The sequence below is a fragment of the Halichoerus grypus genome, chromosome 2 (assembly GCF_964656455.1).
Source record: "Halichoerus grypus chromosome 2, mHalGry1.hap1.1, whole genome shotgun sequence".
NCBI lineage: Eukaryota > Metazoa > Chordata > Mammalia > Carnivora > Phocidae > Halichoerus > Halichoerus grypus.
In genome coordinates, this window is record NC_135713.1 from 155805243 (window position 1) to 155820103 (window position 14861).

The following is a 14861-nucleotide window of genomic DNA, read 5'->3' on the forward strand; positions in this document are numbered from 1 at the left end:
CTAGTCCCTTTAAGATTTATATTTCATGGTCTAGCATTGCCCTCTTTTCAAATAATTAGGAAATATTCGAATAATTAGAAAGTACAATTAGAAAATATTTCATCTTCTGTAATTAAATTCTACTTTTGCATTGGTTTTCCAGGGGGAGAGGAATACCTCAAGGTTTTCTAGGATGACTTAGATTGGCTGTTTTTCCTTTTTAAAAACAATCCTCTTCTACCAGTTTGCACATAAATATGCAGTTTATAGAATTGCATGCCATCATTTTATATATTCCATTTTAATGAAACAATTCGTTTAAGTAATCTGTGTGAGTCGTGGAGCAGAATTTCTAAAATGATCACCTGTGAACCCTCCACCAGAGTTGCTTTCGTCTTAATCCCTTGTTCTCTTTACTGGTTTTGTTGGATACGTGTGTCGTATTTGTGTAGTTTTTCTCTCTGTGTCCCTTGGTGCCAGTGTGCCCCTGCAGAGAATGGTTATACACATCAGTGTCTCACTGTTTTCCCTGAGTGGGTCCATGCTTCCAGCTCATTCCAGATCACCGGGGCTGTAGTCGGAAGTACATCTGTTTTCAGGACCTGCTCCTATCAGCTCTCCACACTTGTCTATCCTCCCTTCCACTGTCCCTGGGCATTTTCTGTCCTCTCTGACCTGGATCATTCAGGTTTCTACTGGCTTTTCTCATAATCCAGTATCACTTTGTTCCAAACCACTCTTCTTCTTTTTGTCAGAGTTGTATTTTTTATGATACACGTCTGATCATGTTACTTTTTGTTTAAAACTGTCTAGAGCATGCATTTTTAACAGAGTGATATCATCACCCCAAAGGGGGCAAAAATTTGTTCCGGAGAGGCAGAAACTCTTGGATACATGCAATATAAACAGATATGCAGTGTTTAAATTTCCCAGGAAATTTAATGATAAAAAGACTGGGGAGCCCTGGTCCAGAGGCTGTCCGTGGCCCTTAAAAAAAAGGTCTAAATTAACCTGGCTTTCAAAACCTGTTATGATCTGGACCTGGTTTTTTGCGCTAGCCACAATTCTCAGTCCTCCCCTTGAGCTGTTTTTCGGCCAAACTGAGTTTCTGCAGTTGTGTAAGTTAAACATGTATGGAAGATATGGGAACATATTCTCATGGCCTTTGGATAGATTAAGATTTCTTCAACAGCACACAGAAAGCAACTAAGCATAAAAGAAGGGATTTCATGGGCGCCTGGGTGGCTCAGTTGGTTAAGCGACTGCCTTCGGCTCAGGTCATGATCCTGGAGTCCCTGGATCGAGTCCTGCATCGGGCTCCCTGCTCTGCGGGGAGTCTGCTTCTCCCTCTGACCCTCCCCCCTCTCATGTGCTCTCTCTCATTCTCTCTCTCTCAAATAAATAAATAAAATCTTAAAAAAAAAAAAAGAAGGGATTTCATTAAAATTAAGAATGTCTCTTGATTAGAAGACACCACTGAATGAAATGCCAACCATGCAGTGTCCTTGCCGTACAGATATTTGAAAAAGGATTTTCATTCAGAATATGTAGAGTGCTCATGAGTACAAAACACTTATAAATATGAAAGTGACAACCAAAAATGGCCAAATACTTGAAAAGGTGCTTAAAAAGATGACATTCAAGTGCTCAGTAAACATATAAAAGGGTGTTCATTTGGCATTATTAGACATCAGGGGAATGCACATCAAAACTACAATGAGACACGATTACGATCAGCAGAAATGACTACAGTTTAAAAGACTGACGGTACCAGGGCGTCTGAAGCAACTGGAAGTCCCATACGGTGCTTGCAGGCCTGTGAGTTGGCACAGCCTCTTTGAGGAGCTGTGGCAGGATCTCCTAGAGCTGGTGGAATACGCTGGTGCATATGTTATGCTCCAGCAGTTCAAGTCCCAAGTACGTGCCCCGCGAAAGCCCAGACAGAGGCACGCTGGAAGACATGTGTAAGGATGCGCGGAACCACATATTCACGATCACCTCCCGCTGGAAAGAAGCCCCTCTGTCAACAGTGGAGTAGACAGTCAGCTCTAGCGTTGTTCACACGGCACTATCCAGCATCGAACAGGGGCTGTTGCTACGCTCGGCAACAGGGGTAAATCTCAGACGGCATTGCGTGGAAGAAGGAAGACAGAAAACAGTACGCATGGTTTCATTTACATGAAATTTAAAAAGCAGACAAGGTAATAGAGTCAGAATATTGTTCCTCTTATTTTTGTTCTATACTTAGAATGTGTGTTCTTGGCTGAACATATGCTTCAATTCAAAGTTTGCTTAAGGAATAAAAAGGAGATGAGGGCTTAGGGACCAAAGTGACGATACCAGCACACAGTTTACATTCCTCCCTGCTTTAACTTCCTATTTAAAGCATTAATGGAATTTTAAAAAGTCTTTACTTGTTCTGAAAAAGGGCAAAAGTACTATCCTTGAGGAGTTCTTGTGAAATTGGGAAGATGAGGCTGAATTCAGGGATGGCCGACTGGTCTCGAGTTTTCCGTGTGCAGAGGGAAAATGCCATGGGCAGGAAATAAGAGCTGCACTGGAATTCCTCAGCTTGGCACAGAGCACCTGCGACGGGAGGCAGCTTGGGGCCCAGGCCATTAGGAAGCAGATCTCGATCCTAAAAAAGCCTTGAGGGAGTGTTTTCTGTAGTGGATCCCAGACACGGCTGGGACTCGGGCAGTATTCACTCCTGCCTCACACTTGGCTCAGGCTTTGCTGCAGTGACCCCTAGTGAGGACCCCTGTGTTGGTTAGAGGCCGGGGAGCATGGCGGAAGCTGTGCTCACAGACCCAGGACACATCCTTTGGCAAGGTGATGATGCCCTAGGGATGGCTGGCTGTCCGCTCTTTCTCCCAGTCACCGAGGTCTGTGACGGGGGTCAGCTCCTGATGTTCGGTCAGCATTGATGCCTGTGGGGCATGAAGAAATAAAAGGAAGGTGAGAATTGTATCAGTCTGAAGAATTCGAACAAACATCCCGTTGTGAAATTTGCCCCTGAAAAAGTCAGGGAAAAAACTGGTGAGAATGGACTAATTTGAATTCAGGAAAAGTTTTCAAGTAGCGGACATGGTTCCTGAATCGAAGGGGGAGGCAGCTACATAGCGTAGTGGGTGTTGCAGGGTTGACCAAATCTCTGACATAGGCAACACCCTTGAGTTTATCTTGCAGACGAAAGGAATAAAAAGATGAACAGGAGACAAATCATGAGAGACCTGGAGAAAAAAAATTCCACTTACCTGATAGAGAATTAAAATGAAAATTATCTTTACTTGAAGAAAAACTGGAGTCCTTAAATTAAAGTACCAGACCAAATTAACTAAAAGAAAAAAAAACCACCGTATCTAGGGATGTTGTAAGATTTTGCTGTTGTTTTATGCATTTCAAAGATAAAGAAAACTTGACAAGCTTCCATTTAAAACAGGCACACAGGGGCACCTGGGGGGCTCAGTCGTTAAGCGTCTGCCTTCGGCTCAGGTCATGATCCCGGGGTCCTGGGGTCGAGCCCCGCATCGGGCTCCCTGCCCCGCAGGAAGCCTGCTTCTCCCTCTCCCACTCCGCCTGCTTGTGTTCCTGCTCTCGCTATCTCTCTGTGTCAAAAAATAAATAAATTAAAAAAATTAAAATAAAATTAAAATAAAACAGGCGTACATAAATGTGCACACCAGTGAAGAGCCATACCCAAAAAGTGGAGAAACAGCTGTGGAATGATGAGTGTGGACTGCAGATTATTAGAGTGGATTCAGTCTTGGATGTAATTGCACTGAAACTCCTAAAATGCTGGATAAACATTTTATGCTCTCTTTTTTATATGTGTCAGAGTTGGTACAAGACTAAGGAGTCCACAGAGTTCTAAAACTAAGTGCAATCAGAAACTATGGGAGATAAGATATCTGATAAGGGGTGAATATCTGAAATATATAAAGAACTCACACAATTCAACACCAGAAACCCACAAATAATTCAGTTAAAAAATGGGCAGAGGAACGGAGCACTGGGTGTTATGCACAAACAATGAATCATGGAACACTACATCAAAAACTAATGATGTAATGTATGGTGATTAACATAACAATAAAAAATTAAAAAGAATTTAATCAAGTTAAAAAAAAATGGGCAGAGGACCCGCATAGACATTTTTCCAAAGAAGACATCCAGATGGCCAAGAGGCACGTGAAAAGGTGCTCAACATCACTCATCATCAGGGAAATGCAAATCAAAACAGCAATGAGATATCACTGCCTACCTGTCGGAATGGCTAGAATTAAAAAGGCAAGTAACAAGTGTTGGCAAGGAGGTGGAGAAAAAGGAATCCTCCGTGCACTGTTGGTGGGAATGTAATTTGGTACAGCCCCTGGAAAACAGTACAGAAGTTCCTCAAAAAATTAAAAATAGAAATACCATACAATTCAGTAGTTCTACTACTGGGTATTTAGCCAAAGAAAATGAAAACCCTAAATCAAAAATATGTATGTACCCCTGTGTTTATCGCAACATTATTTACAGTAGCCAAGATACGGAAGCAATCTGTGTCCATCCATAGATGAGTGGATAAGGATGTGGCGCACACACACACACACATATATATATATGTGTGCAATGGAATATTACTTGGCCACAAAAAGAAGAAAATCTTGCCATTTGTTACAACATGGGTGGACCTAGAGAATATTATGCTAAATGCAGTAAGACAGAGAAAGACAAATGTCATGATTTCATTTATACGTGGAATCTAAAAAGCAAAACAAATGAATAAACAAAAAGCAGAAACAGACCCATAAATACCGAGAATTGATGGTTGCCAGAGGGGAGGAAGGGGGAGAGGTGAAATGTGTGGAGCTGAGTGGGAGGCCCAGGCTTCCAGCTGGAGAAGGAATAAGTCATGGACATGAAAGGTACAGCATAGGGAACACAGTGATGTTGTCGTAGCGTTCTATGGTGACAGGTGGGAGCACAGCGTAATGAATAGACTTGTTGAATCGCTATGTTGTATACCTGAAACCAGTGTACCATTGTGTGTCCGTGATGCTTCAATAAAAAAAAAGTGACTTAAAAAAATAAATTAGGGGAGGTAAGGATTGTAAGAGGCAGCTGATTGGAAAGACTCAAGTCAGTTGGCAGAAGCAGACCAGATCCTTCAAGCTGGGACCCAAGAATTCCCAAAGATAAGGCCAAATGCAATATGAGTTCAGAAGAAATTCCAACACTCATACAAGAAATGAGAATTAGTAGAAACGACTGATAGCAGGAATACATCTGAGGACTTCAGATACGAGAATAATGAGAAACAGAAAAAAGTTTAAAGAAAAAGAAGAAGCTTGGACATACAAGCAAGAAACAGAAACTTAACAAAGCACCAAATTGAACATCCTGAAATAAAAAGCATACACTAAAAACTCAGCAGCTGGATTAAGCAGCAGATAGATTAGGTGTAATTGAAGGGAGATCAATAAACTGAACAGTGGGTCTGAAGCTGCCGCAGAACTTTTGGAGGTAATGGAAATGTTTCACAGCCCGTCTGCCCAGTGTGGTGACCAGAGCACCTGAGATGTGGCTAAGGAAATACATTTTAACATTTCATTTCATTGGAATGAATCCGACAAGTCACTACCTTATTGGATGCAGGGGGCTTAACTAGTTGGGGTTAACGTGGTAACTGATGGCCACAGGAATTCTGAAACAGAGGATAGTCAGTGTTAATTATAATTTGGTTAAACATTTCTACTCACACAGCATCATGAGTTTCTACGTTGGCACAGCTTTTTGCTCCAGTAAATGACGTGGAAAAATCGAAAACCAAAAAGTCGGGGCAGCTTTATGAAGTAAATATCAGTGTGCATGGCAGCTGGATGGAAGGATGTATAAAATGCTCTGGAGGTCTGCAGCTTTGGCGTTGCTCTCTCCAGGTCTGGAAGCAGGCAGGATCAATGGTCGACAAGTGCCCTTTTCTGGACAGGGATCCACAGGATCAGGCTCTGCTTAGAGGTCAGGATCTGGGGAGTGAACGAAATACTCGTGTCAGTCGCTGCCTGGGCCACAGTATGCTGCAGGGCTGCGGAGGGGCAGGCTCACAGATAATCAGAGGACTGGGTCTGTAATAATCCTATTGTCAGCAGGGGATAGGAACTTCACAGACCCATTACGGGACCTTGTTCAGTACTGGTGGACACGAGCTAAGGAAACTGCTCTCTGTCTCTCTAGCTGCTGCTTTAGTTCATAGTACTTAGTAGGCACTCGGAGAATTGTTGAACAGATGTATGGATAAGCGTGCGCACCCTGCAAACCAGAATTCCAAAATACATGGAGTCTAATGCTAAGAAAAGCAACTAATAAACAGAACACGAGTTTACGTTACATCAAGCTGAGTTTGTGGAATAGTCTAAAATACAGTTCAAAATAAAATAAGTGTATTTAGGGTGTCCAAGGAAATGAAGGTGGAAGTTCTGTTAAAACTGAGGAAGAAGTAAAACAGCAATGAAACAAATAGTTGGATATGAAAACTAATTAGATGTTTTAGAAAGGAAAAAACATAGCTGTGGTGACAGAGGATAGCAGGTTTGTTGTACTCTAGACTGGGAACAGTGGAGGATGGAACTGGGGAAGTTGGCAGATAGGCCTGCGGGATTTCCCACACGACGCAGGTTACACTATAGCAAAGGGTAGCTGAGCACCAAGGGGGGTAGAGTGGGAACTTCCCGGACGAGTGTGGTGGGAATGACAAGATAATTCTGGAAGTGGAGAAGCAATATTGGAGGCACTAGTGAAAAGCATTTGAGAAGTGATCTAGGATATGTTCTCAGATTGAAAGTAAAGTCTCTCTACCATGTCGGATAAACCAAGGTAAGTTTATACCTAAATGCATTGAAGTAAAAGTGCAGGACAATAATAAGGTATAAGTTAGCAGGAGGATAGAATGTCTGTGAGGGAGTAATTAATTAGACTCCACCAACTTGTTATCAGCAACGGTATTTGCCAGAAAACGAGTCATAGCTCCAGGGTATAGAGGAAATAGAATTGTTAACCTTGTCCTACAGTTTTATACTTGGGCATTCAGTTATCATTCAAAACAAGGAGGAAATACAGATTTTTTTGCGGGGTGGGGAATGGAAAGACGAAGGGTTTACCATTCATAGATTGTTAGAAAAGATAGACTTGGCCAAGGAGGGAGGTGAACCCAGCAGAAGGGGTTGCAGGTTGGCTGCCTGGAAGGCAGAGAACAGCGTGCAGGAGGCCGATGGGTGGTAGCGATCTTGCAGTCAGCCCTAGTGAGGCGAAGTTGGGCTGAAGCGCATTCTCAGCGGGGGCCTCGGCAGACCCCGGAGCAAGCCGTGCCGCTGGGGTGGCCCTCCGAGGTGGGCCTGACGTGGGTGAGGATCTGGATTTCTCCACCCCTCTGTGGGGCGGTCACTAGCTCAGGCTGCCCCAGAGGGGCTAAGGGGGCTGTCTTCAGCCGAGATCGCCGCTAAGAGGCTGGTAGCTGTCTGCTGGGGACGCTCTGCATTCCGGAATTCTGTGTAGCTACACTGTGCGGCACAGAGGTGCGGAGCGTAGAACACAGCACTGGCTGTAGAGATCAGTGGACTGTGTTGCCAGGAGTAGCTTTTTTAAAGATTTCTTTATTTGAGAGAGAGAGGGAGAGAGAGAGAAAGAACAGTTGGGGTGAGGGGCAGAAGGAGAGGGAGAATCTCAAGCAGGCTCCCTACTGAGTGCAGAGCCTGACACGGGGCTCGATCTCACGACCCTGAGATCACGACCTGAACCAAAATCAAAGAGTTGGACGCTTAACAGACTGAGCCATCCAGGTGCCCCTAATTAACTTTTGATCGTAAAAAAAAATGAATCTAATTGAGGTTGGAGGAGAGTGGTGATTAAGATATGGTCCAGGACAAATTCGGGAAATAGAAACAACATGAAGATACTCTCCGGTAACATTAATTAGACAAGGTAGGATTCAAGGGGAAAATATCAGGGCAGAGGGTTCGATAAATCAGTATAGTCCTTAGTGAGGTTGCACTGTTGTCACCTTTTGGACCAGAGAACACAGGATTGAGAGACAGAATGCAAAACTTTTAAAAATCTAAGGATAAATTGATAAAATTTATATATAGTTTACTTCCCAGACTCTGGTTTCTCTTAGGTAGTGTGTATAAATACTCGTGTGTATATTTAGAAAACACATGCGTGCACATACACAATTTTATACTTACACATTCATATATTTAACTATGTAGTACTCTGCCATGCAGCTGTGCCATAAGTTATCTGATTTTCAGTAGTTACCTTGTTGCTGATTTTTCACTAATGCTTCTACACTGAATATCCTAAGGAAAAATCCTTAGATTATAGATTGTCTAATTTTTTGTGTTTTTTATGTTCGCTGGGTTGTCCTCGTTGTTACTCTTGTATCTGAAGGAAAAAACTGCTTGATTCTTTGTAATATTTCATTTGTGAAAAGAAAAATACTAGGGTAACTGTGTCTCCATTTTATTAATGGTATTTTTATGTTATTTTAGCCTTACGAAGGATGAATCCAAAAGGCCAAAGTATAAAGAACTTCTGGTGAGTATGAGACTTTGGGAATTATGTTTTATTTTATTTTATGTTCTCTCTCTTTTCTTTTTTTTTTTTACTTTTGGGAATTTTAGGTATTTCCTCACTGCACATTCTCTTAGCATGCCAGTTCACTAAGCAAGTATTGGTCCTCTCTGTGCTAGACAAACAGCTTGACCTAATTGAGTACTTTTAAAAAAATGTTTGAAACAGATATATGGAAAGAGAGAATTGGAAGTATAACTTCCCTACCAATTTACTAGCTGGATTCTCACAGAAAATTTTGGCCTTGACATGTCATAAAAATTACCCCAAAGAGTTACAACACTCACTTTAAGGAGCCAGCTCCGACCGCACGGTCTGAGTATGCGTAACATACCCGTAAGACTTTCTTGTGCTTCTGCCTTCATGCAGTGCGCTCACGCAAATTTACATCACATAGCAAATTCCCGTGTCTTGGACAGTTCACCCATCCCCGGGACTTGGGCGTCATAAGCAGTCCTGGATGTGGCACCGGTCTCGGCGGTGAAGAAAATACTGATCTGATTATGTGGGGATCTTTTAAGGAAAGACCCCATTGTCTAGTGGCCAGGTTACGATGTGCTCCAACCTGTGGTCAGAGCCAGCAATGACCAAAGATACGCGGTCAGCATACTTGGAGAAGCCGTGAAAGAAAAGTACTGACGGAGATGGCATGTGAAGGGAGAGGGGGAGCTTTGCAGGGGACAGGGCAGAAGCTCATAGGATGAGATTCCGTTGAGCCTCCTGGAGCGGGGTCTAAGGCACTGGCAGAGTCTTTCCTCTAAGATCCTTCTGTTACACGTGGGGAAATGGGACGTGAAGTTGACGTCTGTGTCCCAAGAGGAATGGCGACCGGTATTCACGCAGCTCTTCTTGGCTCTCAGATGGTGGCAGAGGCCCCAGCTCTGCTCTCTGCCTCAGCAGATGCTCCCCAGTGTAGAGAATAGTTTCCCGACTTCACTGCCCGGACGGCCCTTCCACATCAGGCATGCCCGCACCCAGCACCACGTCTCCATGAAGTATGGGCCGTGCTTGCCCTCTGAGCCGGTGCCACAGTACTGTGCAGCCGCGTGTGGTTGGAGCCTTCCGTTCTGTGCCCGCCACGATCTGTGGCCTCTGACACCAACTTTGATGTTTTTCTTTTCTTTTTCTCTGTTCCGTTTTCTTGCAGAAACATCCCTTTATTTTGATGTATGAAGAACGTACCGTAGAGGTCGCCTGCTATGTTTGTAAAATCCTGGATCAGATGCCAGCGACTCCCAGCTCTCCCATGTATGTCGACTGATCTCGCTGCTATGTCAGACTCGAGAAAAAAGGGCTGAGAGGAAGCAAGACGTAAAGAATTTTCATCCCGTATCACAGTGTTTTTATTGCTCGCCCAGACACCATGTGCAATAAGATTGGTGTTCGTTTCCATCATGTCTGTATGCTCCCGTCACCTAGAACATGCATCCCGTGGCACCCGATTGATCACACAGTGTTAGTGCTGGTCAGAGAGACCTCATCCTGCTCTTTTGTGATGAATTTAGTCATGAAATGTGGAAGTCAGTACGATCAATTTGTTGACTGTGATTAGATCACATCTTAAATTCATTTCTAGACTCGAAACCTGAAGACGCAGCTACTGGAGTGGTGTTTTGTCAGACTTCCAGATGCCGGAAGAACGCGGTGATGGATGTACTATGTCTGAACAGAGAGACTCGGGCTTGAGTGAGAGGAGCTGATGCCGCCGACGAGACACACGGCCCTCTGGAGCTGGGGGACAAAGGAGGAATTTACTTTCTTCACCAAGTGCAATAGATTTACTGATTTGATATTCTGTTGCTTTACCGTCACCGTCGATGTTCGGGGGTCGATGTGCTCAGCCAAATTTCCTGTTTGAAATATCACGTTAAATTAGAATGAATTTATCTTTACCAAAAACCATGTTGTGTTCAAAGAGGTGGACAGTGAAATATTGAGACAGGACAGAATGTGTTCTTTTCTCCTTTACCGGTCCTTCTGCTCTTCATCGGGAAGACTCAGGAGTCTGCCACTTGTCAAAGAAGGTGCTGATCCTAAGAATCTCCATTCTCAAAATTCGGTGTGCTGCCAACTTGATGTTCCATCTGCCACAAACCACCCGGACTGAAACAAGAAAAACGTACTGAGGGCAAAGTCTACAGGTGTTTCCAATTCTGGCATCTGATCTGGAACAACTCGTAGCAGATTCCCCCTCGGTCCCGGTCCCAAGCCTGATACTTTAGCCATCACAGCTCACTCACAGGGAGAAGCAGCTAGAAGCGATGTGCCTTGACTGATCACATAGAGGTTGCTTGTAGGCGGCACAAGACCAAACCCCAGTCTTTTGCTCTCACTGGCCCAGATCTTTGGTTTCTGAATCCCCCTCCCTGCCTGCCTGGTCTGTTGCCGCTCTGTGACTTTTGCTTAATCCAATATTTTGCCTTTTTCCTGCTCCTATATCAAAACGCTTTTTAATTACCAGGGACGTTTAGCCCCAAATCCCTCCTATGCTCCAACGTTTAAAGGCTCAGAAACGTGGGGCCCTGCCGATGTGGTAGGTGATGAAGAATCGTCTTCTAGAGACACATTTGACCAGATGAGGGTCCCTTAGAGAAGCTCATCACCTGTGAGAGTCTCTGGCAGATCACTGTTATTTTTTGGAATTGGAATTCTATTAAAAACAAAAAAAAAACCCCACAAAACCCCAAGCACACCAAACCCCCAAACCACCCCAGAATGGTTGTGAGGCCACTGAAATCTGCCCCTATTGCTATGCTTCTTCCCTTCCTCATGAGCCAGGTTCCCCTTGGGCGCCGCTGTGGCCGCGCTGGCCCTGAGTGTGCAGCTCCGTGTGGCGGTGCACGCGCAGAGAGCAGCCCCAGGCCGAGGCCGGTGGTGCCGGCCGAAGCAGGTGACGGCCGCTGGTGTCGGGGGCCCCTCCCAGGGCGGCCGTCCCAAGCGCTGTAAAACCGTCGAGGGAAAGCGGTGCTGATTCACGTTACATCCCTGTAAATTTCAGAATTCAGAAATGAATTATCGCTTCAGTCCACTCGCCTTGTTTCCCCAATTTCCCCCCAACCCAGGCTTCCTAAACCTTAGACTTCCCAGTGTCCTGAAAGGAAGCGTTGCTGCACGTCTTCCTTCGACCACACCAAGCCATCATCCTCCGTTGCTCCCGGGGACTCAGGAGGAGATCTCTTGCTCTGCTGTCCACTTCCCGTCTGGCTCCGCGTAGGGTCACTTTGCCATCGGACGCGTGGGGATAAAAGCAATTCTGACTGTCCAGGAGCTTCATCTGACCGTTCTCTTGTGTGGATGACCACATCGAAAGGCAATTTTAGTGTATTAATCATAGATTATTATAAACTATAAACTTAAGGGCAAGGAATTTATTACAATGTATCTTTATTAAAACAAAAGGGTGTATAGTGTTCACAAACTGTGAAAATAGTGTAAGAACTGTACATTGTGAGCTCTGGTTATTTTTCTCTTGTACCATAGAAAAATGTATAAAAATTATCGAAAAGCTAATGTGCAGGGATATTGCCTTATTTGTCTGTACAAATGAAGCTCAGTAACATACCTGCTTCTTGGAGCTTGGGAATATTTTATCCTGTATTCTTGTTTGAATCCCTCCTCTATTTAAGATATATACATGGAATCGAAGTGTTTATGTAATAGTTCTATCCTTTTGCCTGCAGGTCAGTTGTAATAAATCTAGGATGTGATGATGACTTTGTAATTTGATTTCCTGAAGTCAGACCCTGAGAGGGGAAAATCAAGTAAATTCCATTAAATTATCTGTGCATTTCACGTTGGGAGAAATTCTGTTCTTATGGAAGTGTTTGTGGCTCCGTTCGTTCTCTCCTCCCATCTTGCGGTTGCTGTAGCTCTTCGCTTACTCATCTTGAACCCACAGGTGTATCCGTGAAGCCCCTGCTTTGCCCTCTGTCCGAGCAGGTGGGATGCGGTCTCTTCTTCAGGTTTGTTCCTTTGTTGGTTGCCCTCACCTGCCCTAGCTTTCTCGATGCTAAAGGAAAAGAGTACCGTTCTTCCACCTGTGACATGCTGGAGATCCCCAGCCCGTAGGAACCCAGGCTGCCTCGCCTGGTGCCTGCTCACCAGCCCTGCCTTCTGCCCCAGGTGCTGTGGCTGCTGGGTGGGCACGAGACACCAGCTCCGATTGCCGTCCTCACCACCCAGGAGAGGGGGACGAGGAGGGGAATTCTGGGTCAAAGCCCTGTGGAGGTCAGACCTGGGAGGTTGGCGGGTGGGAGGACAGACGGAGCTGAGCAAAAAGCCACAGAGGCCCGGAAGCGATGGGAGACAAGAGCTTCGAAGCTCCAGCACTGAATTTATCTGTTACGCTACCACCTCCCGGTTGTTGACCAGATCCTGGCTCACTGATCACATGCAGTTTCGGCACCTTCCGCTTTTCCTTGCCTGTTTCTAACCCGATCGGAGATGCAGGAGGTAATCGCTCCAGAACCAGCTGCGGTAAGTATCCAACGTTCTCCGAGGGATGGCTGTGGATACCTTGACCTCCCCAGCTCCACCTTAGCTGCTAGGGGAAGGGATGGCCTTCGGCGCTTCCAGGCCCCAGCTGTGCAAGACAGTATCGTGAGAAATAGGTAGACTCCATGCTTCATGCTTCGTGGGACTCTACCTATACTCTTCATCTCAGTTGATCCTGACTAGCCTCCCAAAGTCAGGTTGCAGTGTCCCGTTTTTCTAGAGAAAAAACAGGGTTGGGAGAAGTAAACTTCTGTCTCTGGTAACAGTAGGGAGGGCAGCTGAGATTCAAATCCAAGTCTATAACATGTGCCGTAGGAAATACTGCATCAGACAGTGGAGTACAGGAGAGTTGAGAAGTAGAAGAGTGTCCAACTATACCTGGACATCCTCTGTTCATAAACCTTACCAGGCCACCTTTGTTGTCTTGGGGATGAGTCGACATCAGAGGTTCTGGGGGCCATAGTGGGGCTTGGTGGCCAATATAAAGGCAGCTGTGAGGAAGAAGGGTACCTTGGAACTAACCAGAGAAGCTCTAAATCCGATCGAATTCTCAGGCACAGCGCACCCAAGAATTCAGGATCGAGGCCTCGAGTCCCCATTAGCATGATGACCTGGTGTGGCAGGAGAGGAACTTAAGCTGGCTTTGAGTTAGTATTAAAGTCCTTTTCACTTACCGGTTCCGTCCATCTGTCTTAGCGGCAGGAGGACAGATGCAGGACACAGAAGGTCTCGAAAGTGTCTCGGAGGTCCGAGGAGGTTTGTGTCTCCAGCTCTCAGCCAGGGCTGGATGCACCAGCCCCATCCATAGCCTCTGTGCTCGTTACTTGGGATGTAAGGGATCGAGACCCTAAAGCCTATTGGTCCTGAACTTGTTAACTCCTTTAAATACCTCATGAAGTGGTTTGAGGGACAATCCAATAGCACTAGCGAGTCCTAGAGTACACTCCAAGAAACAGGTGTCATGGAAAGTTGGCGCGAGACTACGCGTATAAGGAATACCGTTAGTATGTGAACCATCAGCCTCCGTGGATCTTCTAAATTGATGTATTTCTTTCAGATAAACGAGCATCCAGGAATTCTTTCCGATAAACGGATATCCAGGAATTCTCATCTCAAACCTTGAAATCATTATAAGGTAACGCAATTTCTGCGTTAGCATTTTTATTTTTGTTTTTCGGAGGATGTGCCAAAATGTATCATACTTCTTAACTGTAAGATGCGACCCTGCTATCTAAAATTGTGTCTGTGTAGCACAGTGTGAAGTCACAATTGAGTCATGAGAATGTAGAAGGAATCAAATTTCTATCTGCATTTGAAATTCCTGTCTACATGGACATCCTGCTGAAGAACTGCAAAATGGGACTTGTAGGTTTTCCTGGCTCTTCTACACAGATGTAATGTGAACACAAGTCTTTGAGGTAGACAGTCCCCCACTCAGGGTCCCGGTGTTCAAGAACTTGGTAGTCAAAACATCTAGGTCTTTTGATGCTTCATAGTCTACTCGTGAAACTGTGTGTTTCCTATTTGGCAATGTAACAAACTAACAAACTAGAAGATGTGTTTATAAAGTGGCTAGGTTTTGTTTTTGTTTTTTTAAGCCAAGATTCGTTACATGCATGTGATTCCTACCTGTTTTATAGACTCTACATTTATTCCAGTCCCTGGAGCCATTGATAACACTTTTCATTTCTTCAGAAAAATGATTTTAAGCATATTGGTTAGAAGCATCGTTACACAATTGTCCCTGCTCACTTTTAATCCCAAATGGCATTTCC

At 44.7% G+C, this 14861-nt stretch overlaps 1 protein-coding gene across 2 annotated transcripts in view; it reads left to right on the forward strand.

Annotated features, from left to right (window-relative positions):
* The window catches only part of MAP2K4 (mitogen-activated protein kinase kinase 4), a 137048-nt gene extending 124664 nt beyond the window's left edge, over positions 1–12384 (forward strand). For both annotated transcript variants that reach the window (XM_078067930.1, XM_078067931.1), the window contains 2 exons: positions 8511–8556; positions 9740–12384. In XM_078067930.1, the coding sequence (XP_077924056.1) occupies positions 8511–8556; positions 9740–9853 (160 nt within the window). In that variant the 3' untranslated portion in view covers positions 9854–12384. The remainder of the gene's footprint in view (positions 1–8510; positions 8557–9739) is intronic.
* Positions 12385–14861: the final 2477 nt, after the last annotated feature.